Consider the following 17,256-nt stretch of genomic DNA (forward strand, 5'->3'; position numbering starts at 1 on the left):
GGTTGTCACAAAGCATGTTGATTCACGTTGTATTTGTGTTGTAGAATATTGGTCGGGAAATGACCAAATTTCAATGGTCAAATCAAGGTCACAACCTGACATCAAATAAACGTTGTCACAAAGCACGTTGTTTTAACATTGTATTTGTGTTGTAGAATATTGGTTGGGAAATGACCAAAATTCAATGGTCAAATTAAGGTCACAACCCAACATTGATTAAATGTTGTCACAAAGCATGTTGATTTACGTCGTATTGTGTTGTCGAATATTGGTTGGGAAATTACCAAATTTCAATGGTCAAATCAACGTCACAACCCATCCATCCATCCATCTTCTTCCGCTTATCCGAGGTCGGGTCGCGGGGGCAGCAGCCTAAGCAGGGAAGCCCAGACTTTCCTCTCCCCAGCCACTTTGTCCAGCTCTTCCCGGGGGATCCCGAGGCGTTCCCAGGCCAGCCGGGAGACATAGACTTCCCAACGTGTCCTGGGTCTTCCCCGTGGTCTCCTACCGGTTGGACGTGCCCTAAACACCTCCCTAGGGAGGCGTTCGGGTGGCATCCTGACCAGATGCCCGAACCACCTCATCTGGCTCCTCTCGATGTGGAGGAGCAGCGGCTTTACTTTGAGCTCCTCCCGGATGACAGAGCTTCTCACCCTATCTCTAAGGGAGAGCCCCGCCACCCGGCGGAGGAAACTCATTTCGGCCGCTTGTACCCGTGATCTTGTCCTTTCGGTCATAACCCAAAGCTCATGACCATAGGTGAGGATGGGAACGTAGATCGACCGGTAATTTGAGAGCTTTGCCTTCCGGCTCAGCTCCTTCTTCACCACAACGGATCGATACAGCGTCCGCATTACTGAAGATGCCGCACCGATCCGCCTGTCCATCTCACGATCCACTCTTCCCCCACTCGTGAACAAGACTCCTAGGTACTTGAACTCCTCCACTTGGGGCAGGGTCTCCTCCCCAACCCGGAGATGGCACTCCACCCTTTTCCGGGCGAGAACCATGGACTCGGACTTGGAGGTGCTGATTCTCATCCCAGTCGCTTCACACTCAGCTGCGAACCGATCCAGTGAGAGCTGAAGATCCTGGCCAGATGAAGCCATCAGGACCACATCATCCGCAAAAAGCAAAGACCTAATACTGCAGCCACCAAACCAGATCCCCTCAACGCCTTGACTGCGCCCAGAAATTCCCACCATAAAAGTTATGAACAGAATCGGTGACAAAGGGCAGCCTTGGCGGAGTCCAACCCTCACTGGAAACGTGTCCGACCTACTGCCGGCAATGCGGACCAAGCTCTGACACTGATCGTACAGGGAGCGGACCGCCACAATCAGACAGTCCGATACCCCATACTCTCTGAGCACTCCCCACAGGACCTCCCGAGGGACACGGTCGAATGCCTTCTCCAAGTCCACAAAGCACATGTAGACTGGTTGGGCAAACTCCCATGCACCCTCAAGGACCCTGCCGAGAGTATAGAGCTGGTCCACAGTTCCACGACCAGGATGAAAACCACACTGTTCCTCCTGAATCCGAGGTTCGACTATCCGGCGTAGCCTCCTCTCCAGTACACCTGAATAGACCTTACCGGGAAGGCTGAGGAGTGTGATCCCACGATAGTTAGAACACACCCTCCGGTTCCCCTTCTTAAAGAGAGGAACCACCACCCCGGTCTGCCAATCCAGAGGTACCGCCCCTGATGTCCACGCGATGCTGCAGAGTCTTGTCAACCAAGACAGCCCCACAGCATCCAGAGCCTTAAGGAACTCCGGGCGGATCTCATCCACCCCCGGGGCCTTGCCACCGAGGAGCTTTTTAACTACCTCAGCAACCTCAGCCCCAGAAATAGGAGAGACCACCACAGACTCCCCAGGCACTGCTTCCTCATAGGAAGACGTGTTGGTGGGATTGAGGAGGTCTTCGAAGTATTCCCTCCACCGATCCACAACATCCGCAGTTGAGGTCAGCAGAACACCATCCGCACCATACACGGTGTTGACAGTGCACTGCTTCCCCTTCCTGAGGCGGCGGATGGTGGTCCAGAATCACTTCGAAGCCGTTCGGAAGTCGCCATGGCTTCCCCGAACTCCTCCCATGTCCGAGTTTTTGCCTTTGCGACCGCTGAAGCCGCACACCGCTTGGCCTGTCGGTACCTGTCCGCTGCCTCCGGAGTCCCATGAGCCAAAATAACCCGATAGGACTCCTTCTTCAGCTTGACGGCATCCCTCACCGCCGGTGTCCACCAACGGGTTCTAGGATTACCGCCACGACAAGCACCAACTACCTTGCGGCCACAGCTCCAATCAGCCGCCTCGACAATAGAGGCGCGGAACATGGTCCATTCGGACTCAATGTCCAGCACCTCCCTCGTGACATGTTCAAAGTTTTTCCGGAGGTGGGAATTGAAACTCTCTCTGAAGGGAGACTCTGCCAAACGTTCCCAGCAGACCCTCACAATGCGTTTGGGCCTGCCAGGTCTGTCCGGCATCCTCCCCCACCATCGCAGCCAACTCACCACCAGGTGGTGATCGGTAGAAAGCTCCGCCCCTCTCTTCACCCGAGTGTCCAAAACATGAGGCCGCAAATCCGATGACACAACTACAAAGTCGATCATGGAACTGCGGCCTAGGGTGTCCTGGTGCCAAGTGCACATATGGACACCCTTATGTTTGAACATGGTGTTTGTTATGGACAATCTGTGACGAGCACAAAAGTCCAATAACAAAACACCACTCGGGTTCAGATCCGGGCGGCCATTCTTCCCAATCACGCCTCTCCAGGTTTCACTGTCGTTGCCAACATGAGCGTTGAAGTCACCCAGTAGGACGAGGGAATCACTCGGGGGAGCACTTTCCAGTACTTCCTCGAGTGCATCCAAAAAGGGTGGGTACTCTGAACTGCTGTTTGGTGCGTAAGCACAAACAACAGTCAGGACCCGTCCCCCCACCTGAAGGCGGAGGGAGGCTACCCTCTCGTCCACCGGGTTGAACTCCAACGTGCAGGCTTTGAGCCGGGGGGCAACAAGATTTGCTACCCCAGCTCGTCGCCTCTCACTGCGTGCAACGCCAGTGTGGAAGAGAGTCCAACCCCTCTCGAGAGAACTGGTTCCAGAGCCCTTGCTGTGCGTCGAGGTGAGTCCGACTATATCTAGCCGGAACTTCTCTACCTCGCGCACTAGCTCAGGCTCCTTCCCCCCCAGCGAGGTGACGTTCCACGTCCCAAGAGCTAGCTTATGTAGCCGAGGATCGGACCGCCAAGTGCCCTGCCTTCGGCTGCCGCCCAGCTCACAATGCACCCGACCTCTATGGCCCCTCCTATGAGTGGTGAGCCCATTGGAGGAGTGACCCACGTTGCCTCTTCGGGCTGTGCCCGGCCGGGCCCCATGGGGACAGGCCCGACCACCAGGCGCTCGCCATCGTGCCCCAACTCTGGGCCTGGCTCCAGAGGGGGGCCCCGGTGACCCGCGTCCGGGCGAGGGAAATCTGAGTCTTTGTTGTTTCATTCCCATAGAAGTCTTCGAGCTGCTCTTTGTCTGATCCCTCACCTAGGACCTGTTTGTCTTGGGAGACCCTACCAGGGGGCATGAAAGCCCCCGGACAACATAGCTCCTAGGATCATTGGGACACGCAAACTCCTCTACCACGGTAAGGTGGCAGCTCAGAGAGGAGTGGCAGCTCAGAGAGGAGTTTGGTTGGGAAATTACCAAATTTCAATGGTCAAATCAACGTCAGAAACCGACATTGATTAAACATCGTCAAAAAGCATGTTGTTTCAACGTTATGTTTGAGTTGCTCAAAGTCAGGGCCTAATTCAACAAGTTATCAACGTTGTTTCAATGTCTTGTGCATGCTGGGATAAGCGCTCTCAATACCGTGCAAATAATAATTACAGTGATCATTTTGGTGGCAATAACCGTGACATTACATTTTTAATATCGTTTCATCTTTACTCCGCGTTAAAAAAAAAACATGTTACGTGACTGCATGTCGCCCAATCGGTGTTCGTACGCCCACGCCAAGATTAGTTGAAAACAAAACTTTATCCTTCTTTTTTTTCTTTTTTTTCTCATGGCCTGTGTAAAGCTCCCTGGCTGAAAGTGTGACTTAATGTCCAAATAGGTACGTCCAACTCGCTGTGACATCACAACGTAGCCAGACTGCAAAACCAGAGGCATCCAGAGCTTTGACATTGTTTCACACGATTAACTACATGGTAACAACATTTATAAGTCACAAAAAGATTAAATTCAACATAGGTCCCCTTTAAGTGCTGGCTTTTATTTTGGTAGTACTTGTATGAAACCCTTACCATTACTGTCCGAACTGATGCTTTTCCCGCCGTGATAAAATGTACATTTCCTTCTTTCCCTGTGCTCTTTGAATTTTTTCTCCACATAACCATCCCACATTCCACTTCCCTCCTAAAATATATTTTTTTCCATCATCCTATCAACCTTCCCTCGTCGTTTGTCTTCAACTCTGAATCATCCTCCTCCCCGCCCGCAAGGTGGTCTATAAGAAAGCCGTCATGGCCGTCGGATCTCTGACGATCAATGAGGAGCGTTCTGAGGTCATCGATTTCTCTGTCCCATTCGTGGAAACTGGTATCAGCGTCATGGTGTCTCGCAGCAATGGAACCGTGTCCCCTTCAGCCTTCCTCGGTAAGCATCACGTCACATTTTTGTGTCGCTAGAAGAAATTTAAAAAAGCTGGTATTGCCTCAGAATGCACTACTGAACTGATACGTCGGAAAGAGAAAGAGATGATACAGTATTATGTGCTCAAATATGCTACCTGGTGGTTGTTTGCACACTGCAGCTAGTCCTGGAGAGTCCCACTCCTTAATGCTTCAGTCCCATGCAGGGTTATCACAGGAATGGAGCAAAAATAGTGAAGTGAAGGGAATTATATTTATATAGCGCTTTTCTCTAGTGACTCAAAGCACTTTACATTGTGAAACCCAATATCTAAGTTGCATTTTTAAACCAGTGTGGGTGGCACTGGGAGCAGGTGGGTAAAGTGTCTTGCCCAAGGACACAACGGCAGTGACTAGGTTGGCAGAAGCAGGGATCGAACCTGAAACCCTCGAGTTGCTGGCACGGCCACTCTACCAACCGAACTATACTGCCCTAAAAATACGACTTTACCCACTGTAGCTCAGTTGACATCATTTTTCTTTTTCTTGAAAAAAACATTTTTACAACTGAGACGCTGTTTTTTTACCCTGAATTCTACAAACCCCCAAACCAGTGAAGTTGGCACGTTGTGTAAATAAAATCAGAATACAATGATTTGCAAATCCTTTTCAACTTATATTCAATTGAATAGACTGCAAATACAAGATACTTAACATTCTGCAAATATTAGCTCATTTGGAATTTGATGCCTGCAAACATGTTTCAAAAAAGCTGGCACACGTGGATAAAAAAGGACTGAGAAAGTTGAGGAATGCTCATCAAAGGCTTATTTGGAACATTCCACAGGTGAACAGGCTAATTGGGAACAGGTGGGTGCCATGATTGGGTATAAAAGCAGCTTCAATGAAATGCTCAGTCATTCACAAACAAGGATGGGGCGAGGGTCACTACTTTGTGAACAAATGCATGAGCAAAATGTTGAACAGTTTAAGAACAACATTTTTCGACCAGCTATTGCAAGGAATTTAGAGATTTCATCATCTAAGGTCTGTAATATCATCAAAAGGTTCAGAGAATCTGGAGAAATCACTGCACGTAACATTGAATGCCCGTGACCTTGGATCCCTCAGGCGGTACTGCATCAAAAAGCGACATCAGTGTGTAAAGGATATCACCACATGGGGCTCAAGAACACTTCAGAAAACCACTGTCAGTAACTACAGTTCGTCACTACATCTGTAAGTGCAAGTTAAAACTCTACTATGCAAAGCGAAAGCCATTTATCAACAACACCGAGAAACGTCGCCGGCTTTGCTTGGCCCGAGCTCATCTAAGATGGACTGATGCAAAGTATAAAAGTGTTCTGTGGTCTGACGAGTACAGATATCCAATTGTTTAAGGAAACTGTTAACTGAGTGTTGTTAAAAGAAAGGCAATGTAACACAGTGGTAAAAGTGCCCCTGTGCCAACTTTTTTGCAATGTGTCGCTACCATTTAATGCCATTAATGATTATTTGCAAAAAAAAAGAAAAGTTTCTGAGTTCAAACATTAAATATCTTGTCTTTGCAGTATATTCAATTGAATATACACTATATTGCCAAAAGTATTTGGCCACCTGCCTCTACTCGCATATGAACTTGAAGTGCCATCCCATGGAATTGTCCAAAATGTTTTGGTATCCTGGAACATTCAAAGTTCCTTTCACTGGAACAAAGGGGCCTAGCCCAACTCCTGAAAAACAACCCCACACCATAAATCCTCCTCCACCAAATTTCACACTCGGCACAAAGCAGTCCGAAATATAGCGTTCTCCTGGCAACCTCCAAACCCAGACTCGTCCCTCAGATTGCCAGATGGAAAAGCGTGATTCATCACTCCAGAGAAGGCGTCTCCACTGCTCTAGAGTCCAGTGGCGACGTGCTTTACACCACTGCATCCCACGCTTTGCATTGGACTTGGTGACGTATGACTTAGATGCAGCTGCTCGGCCATGGAAACCCATTCCGTAAAGCTCTCTGCATACTGTACGTGGGCTAATTGGAAGGTCACAAGAAGAAGTTTGGAGCTCTGTAGCAACTGACTGTGCAGAAAGTATTTGCACTGTGCGCTTCAGCATCCGCTGACCCCTCTCTGTCAGTTTACGTGGCCTACCACTTGGTGGCTGACTTGCTGTTGTTCCCAAACTCTTCACTTTTCTTATAATAAAGTTGACTTTGGAATATTTAGGAGCGAGGAAATTTCACGACTGGATTTGTTGCACAGGTGGCATCCTATGACAGTTCAACGCTGGAAATCACTGAGAGCGGCCTATTCTTTCACAAATGTTTGTAGAAACAGTCTCCATGCCTAAGTGCTTGGTTTTATACACCGGGCCAAGTGATTAGGACACCTGATTCTCATTATTTGGATGGGTGGCCAAATACTTTTGGCAATATAGTGTAGGTTGAAAAGAATTTGCAAATCATTGTATTCTGTTTTTATTTACAAATTACACAAAGTGCCAACTTCACTGGTTTTGGGTTTTGTACAATCGTTCTCAAACGGTACTAATTTTATTTTGATGGTAAAATTCTGGCGACTGAGAAATCTAAAATATACTGTCTTTTGTGTTTTACTTTGGACTACTAAATGGTCTGCTGAATGTTTAAAAAACTTACATTACCCAGAAGGCTTAGCGCTGTAGACAGGAACAGGAAGTAGGTCTAAGCTATGCGAGAGGACGACAATCGTGCCATTTGAGCAACAAAAAAATTTATATATTTTTAGTCGTAGTTCCCGCTTCGTCCACACAAAAAAACATAGTTTAACAACTGACACTAATTGTCAAAATTATGCGGGCAGGTTGCGCGCATCGAACAAAAACAAAATCCTTGAGGGGCTGTGCTCATGTCAAAGTCCCACCAATGTGGAGATGTGTTATTGATGAGGCAGGTGTTGAAGATGAAGTGCATCAAAAAGTTGTGCCGCCAGATGTTGGTCAACTTGATTGTTGCGTTGAAGACAGCGCCAAGATTAGCTGCCGTGTTGTTAGCATTGTCATCCTTAACATAATGATACAAAACAAAAAAATGACTCCACTAAAATAAAAATGATGTAAATAAGACCTAATTTACACTTAATTTAGGCCAAACATAGGAATAATATGCTTTTAAAATAATGACTGTATCGCCAATGTTTGAAAACTGTATCAAAATGTTAGTGTTTTATATCAGTCGATGGAGATAATTATTTATATTTTTTATAACGATCGAAAGTAAGGACACTGAGAAAAATATATGATATGCAAACATTTTTATAGTAAATGTAACTTCTTCTGATTATAATGCCCTCAGCTATCAAGACAGAAATGAAATGTCAACACATGCATGGAAAACACTCAAACAATGTCAACAAAATAGTAAATTCACATTGAACACTTAACAATAAGCTCTTAAAATGAAGGTGCAAAAATAAGGAATAGGTAAGAAATGCATGATAAAGTGTAAGAAAATAATGCAAAGTGTGAAAATGTAAAACTTCAGAAGAATTATTTTCTGCAAGTTTAGTGCTAAGAAATAATGACTGTGTAACATTAATTTGCCCAGTTATTCTTGTTTAACTATGAAAACATTTTTTTGTTACACAGTAAAATGTTAAATAGCATTATTAAATCGGTCGATATCGATAATCCTGTGGAAAATAAGGAGCAGGAGAAAAAAAAAAAGTTTTTTTATATGTAACCTTACTCTGATTATAAACCCTCAGCTGTCAAGGCAGAGAGGAAATGTCAACACAAGCATGGAAAACACTCAAACAATGTCAACAAAATAGTAAAATCACATTGAACATTCAACAATAAGCTCTTAAAATAAAATAATATGTAAGAAGTGCTTCATAAAGTGTAAGAAAATTGTGCAAAGTGTGAAAATGTAAAAATAGAGAAACCTGAGAATAATTATTTTCTGCAGGTTTAGTGCTAGGAAATAACAGCTGTGTAACATTGATTTGCCCTGCTATTCTTATTTAACAATGGAAATTATATTTTGTTAGGCAGTAAAATTTTAAATATTATTATTATGCCGGTCGATATCGACAATCCTGTGGAAAATAAGGAGCAAGAGAAAAAAATAAATAATTATATGTAATCTTACTCTGATTATAATCCCTCAACTGTCAAGGCAGAAAGGAAATGTCAACACAAGCATGGAAAACACTCAAACAATGTCAACAGAATAGTAAAATCACATTGAACACTTAACAATAAGCTCTTAAAATAAAATCATATGTAAGAAATGCTTCATAAAGTGTAAGAAAATTGTGCAAAGTGTGAAAATGTAAAAATAGAGAAACCTGAGAATAATTATTTTCTGCAGGTTTAGTGCTAGGAAATAACGGCTGTGTAACATTAATTTACCCTGTTATTATTTAATTATGGAAATTATTTTTTTTACGTAGTAAAATTTTAAAATATTATTATTATGTCGGTCGATATCGATAATCCTGTGGAAAATAAGGAGCAAGAGAAAAAAAATAATAATTATATGTAACCTTACTCTGATTATAATCCCTCATCTGTCAAGGCAGAAAGGAAACGACAACACAAGCATGGAAAACACTCAAACAATGTCAACAAAATAGTAAAATCACATTGAAAACTTAACAATAAGCTCTTAAAATAAAATAATATGTAAGAAATGCTTCATAAAGTGTAATAAAATTGTGCAAAGTGTGAAAATGTAAACATAGAAAAACCTGAGAAGAACTATTTTCTGCAGGTTTAGTGCCAGGAAGTTACAGCTGCGCGCGGCTAAGGGGGTGTGGTATTAGCGGTCTCGGTGGGGACTTGCATCATTTACGGACCACATTGGTCTGACTACGGTCCCTTTGAAAAAACCCACAGGTCCATGTCCAGGTGACTTGTTATTTTTGATCCACAATTTCTTCATTTTGACTTTCTCTTCACACTCCATGCAAAGAATCATCCGCCAGTCAAGCAAAGTTGATAGATGATACTGTTACCTGTTTGGCTGTTGCTCGGTTTACCAGAGAGCGGGTACCTATGTTCATGTAACCAACTTTGCTACACAACTTCCAGTTTCTTCAGGCAAAGAATAAAAAAATACATTCTCGAACGTTTTATCGAACGCATTTTATTTTTTTTATATCAATTACGTGTCTATCGCAATGTACAAAACCCAAAACCAGTGAAGTTGGCACCTTGTGTAAATGGTAAATAAAAACATAATACAATGATTTGCAAATCCTTTTCAACTTATATTCAATTGAATAGACTGCAAAGACAAGATACTTAATGTTCCAACTGGAAAACTTTGTTACTTTTTGCAAATATTAGCTCATTTTGGAATTTGATGCCTGCAACATGTTTCAAACGAGCTGGCACAAGTGGCATAAAAGACTGAGAAAGTTGAGGAATGCTCATCAAACACTTATTTGGAACATCCCACAGGTGAACAGGCTAATTGGGAACAGGTGGGTGCCATGCTTGGGTATAAAAGCAGCTTCCATGAAATGCTCAGTCATTCACAAACAAGGATGGGGCGAGGGTCACCACTTTGTCAACAAATGCGTGAGCAAATTGTTTAAGAACAACATTTTTCAACCAGCTATTGTGAGGAATTTAGGGATTTCACCATCTACAGTTCATAATATCAAAAGGTTCAGAGAATCTAGAGAAATCACTGCACGTAAGTGGCAAGGCCTTTACCTTGAATCCCTGAGGCAGTACTGCATCAAAAAGCGACATCAGTGTGTAAAGGATATCACCACATGTGCTCAGGAACACTTCAGAAAACCACTGTCAGTAACTACAGTAGGTCACTACGTCTCTAAGAGCAAGTTTAAACTCTCCTTTGCAAAGTGAAAGCCATTTATCAACAACACCCAGAAACACTGCCGGCTTTGCTGGGCCCGAGCTCATCTAAGATGGACTGATGCAAAACGTAAAGGTGTTCTGTGGTCTGACGAGTCCACATTTAAATTTTTTTTTGGAAACTGTGGACGTCGTGTCCTCCGGACCAAAGAGGAAAAAAAATATCCGGACTGTTAAAGGCGCAAAGTTGATAATCCAGCATCTGTGATGGTATGGGGGTGTATTAGTGCCCAAGGCATGGGTAACTTACACATCTGTGAAGGCACCATTGATGCTGAAATGTACATACAGGTTTTGGAGCAACATATGTTGCCATCCATGCAACGTTATCATGGACGCCCCTGCTTATTTCAGCAAGACAATGCCAAGCTACGTGTTACAACAGCGTGGCTTCGTAGTAAAAGAGTGCGGGTACTAGAATGGCCTGCCTGTAGTCCAGACTTGTCTCCCATTGAAAATACAAGGGACATTATGCAGTAGGGCTGGGCGATATATCGAATATACTCGATATATCACGGGTTTGTCTCTGTGCGATATAGAAAATTACTATATCGTGATAATCGAGTATACGTTCTCACGCAGTTGCTTTGGCTACGGGCATTACACTACAGGCGTTTCTCACTCTTTCTTGTCTCTGCTTCTCACAGAGACATAAAACAAGCGCACCTTCTTACGTACCTCACATACGTATACGCCCTCGCGGAGCAGAGAGGTAGCGGCATGGGTAACGTTAGCTGTGGTGCGAGTGGTAATGCGAGAGAAAGAAGGTGCAAATCTGGTAACAAATGAAAGAAGAATTAATTCCCAAGAAAAACAGCACGGGGTCCATCGTCTGGCGGTGATTTGGCTTCAAGCGGGAAGATGTCGAACAGACAACCGTAATTTGTCAAGTGTGGGGCAAAAGCGTTGCTACAAAAAGTAGCATTACTGCTAATTTGTAGCATAATTTGAAAAGTCACCCGCTAGAGAATGAAGAGTGCTTGATACTACGCATGTCAACATCTCCAGCCGGTGCCACACCAACAAAATGCCCAAGCAACCATTTCCAGATCAACACCGTATGAAAAAAATAGTCAACAACAGAAGGAGATAACGTCCGCAGGAACCTACCACATAGCGAAGGACATACACTATTTGATTTCCTATTATGCAGCTCATTTTTATATGACAGTTATTGAAATATCTTGTGTGACATCATGCACCAAAGTGCACTTTATTTGTTTTAAACTATTGTAGTGGCGTTCTGTACAAAAGGTGCACTTTAATTTTGTGTTGTTTTGATATGTCATCTTAGTGACATCATGCACAAAAGTGCACTAATAGCTTGTTTTGAAATGTCTCTGACAATCATGCACTTTCTGTTTTGGTAACTACATGAATGTTTGTGCCACTGCTTAATAACTGTTTAATAAATACAGTTTTGGTAAATTGACCTAGTTGTGATTTCCCTCTCTGCATGGAAGTTTAAAATGAGCATATATTAATGCAGTATGAAGAAGAATGTTTTAATGTAGACACATGGAATCATCATACTGCTGCGATTATATGCATCAAGTGTTCATTCAAGGCTAAAGCAAAATATCGAGATATATATCGTGTATCGTGACATGGCCTAACAATATTGAGATATTAAAAAATGGCCATATCGCAGCCCTATCATGCAGCATTGAACAACTTATGGTGTACATCAAGCAAGAATGGGAAATAATTCCACCTGAAAAGCTTAAAAAATGTGTCTCCTCAGTTCCCAAACCTTTACTGAGTGTTGTTAAAAGGAAAGGCCATGTAACACAGTGGTAAAAATGCCCCTCTGACAACTTTTTTGCAATGTGTTGCTGCCATTAAATTGTAAGTTAATGATTATTTGCAAAAAAAATGGTGTTTCTCAGTTGGAACATTAAGTATATTGTCTCTGCAGTCTATTCAATTGAATATAAGTTGAAAAGGATTTGCAAATCATTGAATTCTGTTTTTATTCACGAATTGCACAACGTGCCAACTTCACTGGTTTTGGGTTTTGCATATCGACGTCACAGTGTTTGGTTCACTATTGTTGCTGAAATTAGTAAAAAGTCAGGGGTTGTAGCGCCACCTGCTGCTTTGGCATACACGTTACAGTTTGTAAATGTGTTTTGGAGATTTGCCTTATTAAAACATGTCTCAGCTGCAGCGATGAATAACAATTCTTTGCGCATGTCGCACGTGAAGCTGCCAGTTGATTGGCGTGAAAGTGCAGAAACGCACGGCTTCTCTTACAAGCCCGGGGACATGTGCGGGGCGCGCTGCTGGGAAAGTGGCAATTAAAAGGGCTTTGCTGGAACGCCCCGTGATGGCTGCTCGCCAACGCGGTCCATGCGGCGCAGCCCCTCCGCCGCACGTTGGAGGCTTTAATCTCTGCAGTGGCGTCGTCGGCTCGGAGGGAGGACAGGACTGCTGACACCGGAGCTTCCTACGCTTCCTCGCACTGTCAAACCGGAGGTCGGCCTGCGTCACTAACGCCACTAAGGGTTTAGTTGCAAACAAGCGGGAATCGGCTCGTTTCGATGCGGCCCTTTTTTTCCCCAAGCGTGTACTCGTGAGCGTAATTGATTTCCCTCACATGGTTCATGGAAAGGCAGCATCACCAGAAGTGACGTGCAATATTTGGAATTGTGACTCAGCACGACTTATTAATACTAAACCCCTGTCGTCTTATGTCTCCTCTCCCAGAGCCATTCAGTGCATCAGTGTGGGTGATGATGTTTGTGATGCTCCTACTGGTGACTGCAATGGCCGTCTTCATGTTCGAATACATCAGTCCCCTCGGCTTCAACAGAAACCTGGCGCAGGGAAAAGGTAACACCTGCAATAAACAGAGTATTAAACTGGAGACTCAACATGTTGAAAGAGCCATATTGGACCAAAAGTACACAAAACAAATAAAACGCCTTATATTAGTGTTATAATGAAGGCAGTGTATATATTAGCTATATTAGCCTACTATCAAAATGACTTTAAAAGTCTTATATAAGTGTTATAATGAAGGCAACACGTGATGTAAGTGTCTATATTAGCTATATTAGCCTACTATCAAAATGACTTTAAACGTCTTATATAAGTGATATAATGAAGGCAACACATGATGTAAGTGTCTATATTAGCTATATTAGCCTACTATCAAAATGACTCAAAAGTCTTATATAAGTGTTATAATGAAGGCAACACATGATGTAGGAGTCTATATTAGCTATATTAGCCTACTATCAAAATTTCTTTAAAAGTCTTGTATAAGTGTTATAATGAAGGCAACACATAATATGTCTATATTAGCTATATTAGCCTACTATCAAAATGACTTTAAAAGTCTTACATAAGTATTATAATGAATGCAACACATGATGTGTCTATATTAGCTATATTAGCCTACTATTATTTTAAAAGTCTTATATACGTGCTATAATGAAGGCAACACATGATATAAGTGTCTATATTAGCTATGTTAGCTTACTTTCAAAATGACTTAACTATATTAGCCTACTATCAAAATGACTTTAAAAGTCTTATATAAGTGTTATAATGAAGGCAACACATGATGTAAGTGTCTATATTAGCTATATTAGCCTACTATGAAAATTACTTTAAAAGTCTTACATAAGTGTTATAATGAAGGCAACACATGATGTGTCTATATTAGCTATAGTAGCCTACTATGCAAATGACGTTAAAAGTCTTATAGAAGTGCTATAATGAAGGCAACACATGATATAAGTGTCTATATTAGCTATGTTAGATTACTATCAAAATGACTTAACTACATTAGCCTACTATCAAAATAACTTTAAAATTCTTATATAAGTGATATAATGAAGGCAACACATGATGTAAGTGTCAATATTAGCTATATTAGCCTACTATCAAAATGACTTTAAAAGTCTTATATAAGTGATATAATGAAGGCAACACATGATGTAAGGGTCTATATTAGCTATATTAGCCTACTATGAAAATTACTTTAAAAGTCTTACATAAGTGTTATAATGAAGGCAACACATGATGTGTCTATATTAGCTATATTAGCCTACTATGCAAATTACGTTAAAAGTCTTATAGAAGTGTTATAATGAAGGCAACACGTGATGTAAGTGTCTATATTAGCTATATTAGCCTACTATCAAAATGACTTTAAACGTCTTATATAAGTGATATAATGAAGGCAACACATGATGTAAGTGTCTATATTAGCTATATTAGCCTACTATCAAAATGACTTAAAAGTCTTATATAAGTGTTATAATGAAGGCAACACATGATGTAAGTGTCTATATTAGCTATATTAGCCTACTATCAAAATTACTTTAAAAGTCTTACATAAGTGTTATAATGAAGGCTACACATGATGTGTCTATATTAGCTATGTTAGCTTACTTTCAAAATGACTTAACTATATTAGCCTACTATCAAAATGACTTTAAAAGTCTTATATAAGTGTTATAATGAAGGCAACACATGATGTAAGTGTCTATATTAGCTATATTAGCCTACTATGAAAATTACTTTAAAAGTCTTACATAAATGTTATAATGAAGGCAACACATGATGTGTCTATATTAGCTATATTAGCCTACTATGAAAATTACTTTAAAAGTCTTATATAAGTGCTATATTTAAGGCAACACATGATGTAAGTGTCTATATTAGCTATGTTAGCTTACTTTCAAAATGACTTAACTATATTAGCCTACTATCAAAATGACTTTAAAAGTCTTACATAAGTGATATAATGAAGGCAACACATGATGTAAGTGTCTATATTAGCTATATTAGCCTACTATCAAAACGACTTTAAAAGTCTTATATAAGTGATGTAATGAAGGCAACACATGATGTAAGTGTCTATATTAGCTATTAGCCTACTATCAAAATGACTTTAAAAGTCTTATATAAGTGTTATAATGAAGATAACACATTATGTAAGTGTATATATTAGCTATATTAGCCTACTATCAAAATGACTTTAAAACTTGTATATAAGTGTTATATTGAAGGCAACACATTATGTAAAATTCTATATTAGCTATATTAACCTACTATCAAAATGACTTTAAAAGTCTTATGTAAGTGTTGTAATGAAAATAACACATGATGTAAGTGTATATATTAGCTATATTAGCCTACTATCAAAATTACTTTAAAAGTTGTATACAAGTGTTATATTGAAGGCAACATATTATGTAAAAGTCTATATTGGCTATATTAGCCTACTATCAAAATGACTTTAAAAGTCTTCTATAAGTCTTATAATGACGACAACGCATGATGTAAAATGTCTGTATTAGCGACAGTCACGATCAAAAGTTTACATACACTTGTAAAGAACAAAATGTCATGACTGTCTTGAGTTTCCAATCATTTCTACAACTATTTTTTGTGATATAGTGATTGGAGCACATACTTGTTGGTCACAAAAAACATTCATGAAGTTTGGTTCTTTTATGAATTTATTATGGGTCTACTGAAAATGTGAGCAAACCTACTGGGTCAAAAGTATACATACAGCAATGTTAATATTTGCTTACATGTCCCTTGGCAAGTTTCACTGCAATAAGGCACTTTTGGTAGCCATCCACAAGCTTCTAGTTGAATTGTTTACCACTCCTCTTGACACAATTGGTGCAGTTCAGCTAAATGTGTTGGTTTTCTAACATGGACTTGTTTCTTCAGCATTCTCCACACGTTTAAGTCAGGACTTTGGGAAGGCAATTCTAAAACCTTAATTCTAGCCTGATTTAGCCATTCCTTTACCACTTTTGACCTGTGTTTGGGGTCATTGTCCTGTTGGAACACCCAACTGCGCCCAAGACCCAACCTCTGGGCTTATGATTTTAGGTTGTCCTGAAGGATTTGTAGGTAATCCTCCTTTTTCATTGTCCCATTTAATCTCAGTAGAGCACCAGTTCTATTGGCATCAAAACAGGCCCAGAGCACAATGCTACCACCACCATGCTTGACGGTAGGTGTGGTGTTCCTGGGATTAAAGGCCTCACCATTTTTCCTCCAAACATATTGCTGGGGTATTGTGGCCAAACTGTCGTGATCTGTTACCCGGGTCATGGCATGATTTATGTTTGGTAGTTTTTCTGTTTTAGTCTGTTTCCTGGGTGCACCGTCTTTCCCTGTTTACTGTTGGTTTCCATGGGCACTGATTCTCTTCACCTGTCTTAGTTTTGCAATTAGTGTTCCCACCAGGTGTTTTGGTTACTCACTCCCCTTTATAGTTTCCTGTCACCCAGCAGTAGTTGCTGGGTCAATGTTTGCGATAGGCAACATTTACGTTCTCCTGGTTTTCTCCTCGCTCTTGAGATTATTCTACACTCCAGCTTTCCCCGTATTTTACCCTTGGTGACATTTTGGTTTTGTTTAGCTCCACGCTTGCTAGTGTCCGCAGTGTTGTATTTTTGTCCTGCATTTAATTTATAAATAAATTAAAATGTATAATTAACCTTAATATTACCTGTATGCCACTCCTGCTTGTTTCTGCCTTGGAAGGAACACTACCAGCGCAGCTATGCGCCCTCGAAGACGTAACAGATTGACCCAGCCAGACGAAGTGTTCCTTTCCAACAAGGACAAGCAAAGAATCCTCCAGGAAATCAAGGCGGACACCCAGCTGTGGGAACACGAGGACGAAGCCGAGCTGTCCGTAGAAGATCTTCCGGCCGACGCTATGGTAGCATGGGGGCAGCTTATGGATAAGTGGATGGA

At 41.7% G+C, this 17,256-nt stretch overlaps 1 protein-coding gene across 3 annotated transcripts in view; it reads left to right on the plus strand.

Annotated features, from left to right (window-relative positions):
- The window catches only part of grin2aa (glutamate receptor, ionotropic, N-methyl D-aspartate 2A, a), a 486,150-nt gene that overhangs the window by 365,278 nt on the left and 103,616 nt on the right, over positions 1-17,256 (plus strand). For all 3 annotated transcript variants that reach the window (XM_061981593.1, XM_061981594.1, XM_061981592.1), the window contains 2 exons: positions 4,516-4,669; positions 13,225-13,350. In XM_061981593.1, the coding sequence (XP_061837577.1) occupies positions 4,516-4,669; positions 13,225-13,350 (280 nt within the window). The remainder of the gene's footprint in view (positions 1-4,515; positions 4,670-13,224; positions 13,351-17,256) is intronic.

The sequence above is a fragment of the Nerophis lumbriciformis genome, linkage group LG24 (genome assembly GCF_033978685.3).
Source record: "Nerophis lumbriciformis linkage group LG24, RoL_Nlum_v2.1, whole genome shotgun sequence".
Classification (NCBI taxonomy): Eukaryota; Metazoa; Chordata; class Actinopteri; order Syngnathiformes; family Syngnathidae; genus Nerophis; species Nerophis lumbriciformis.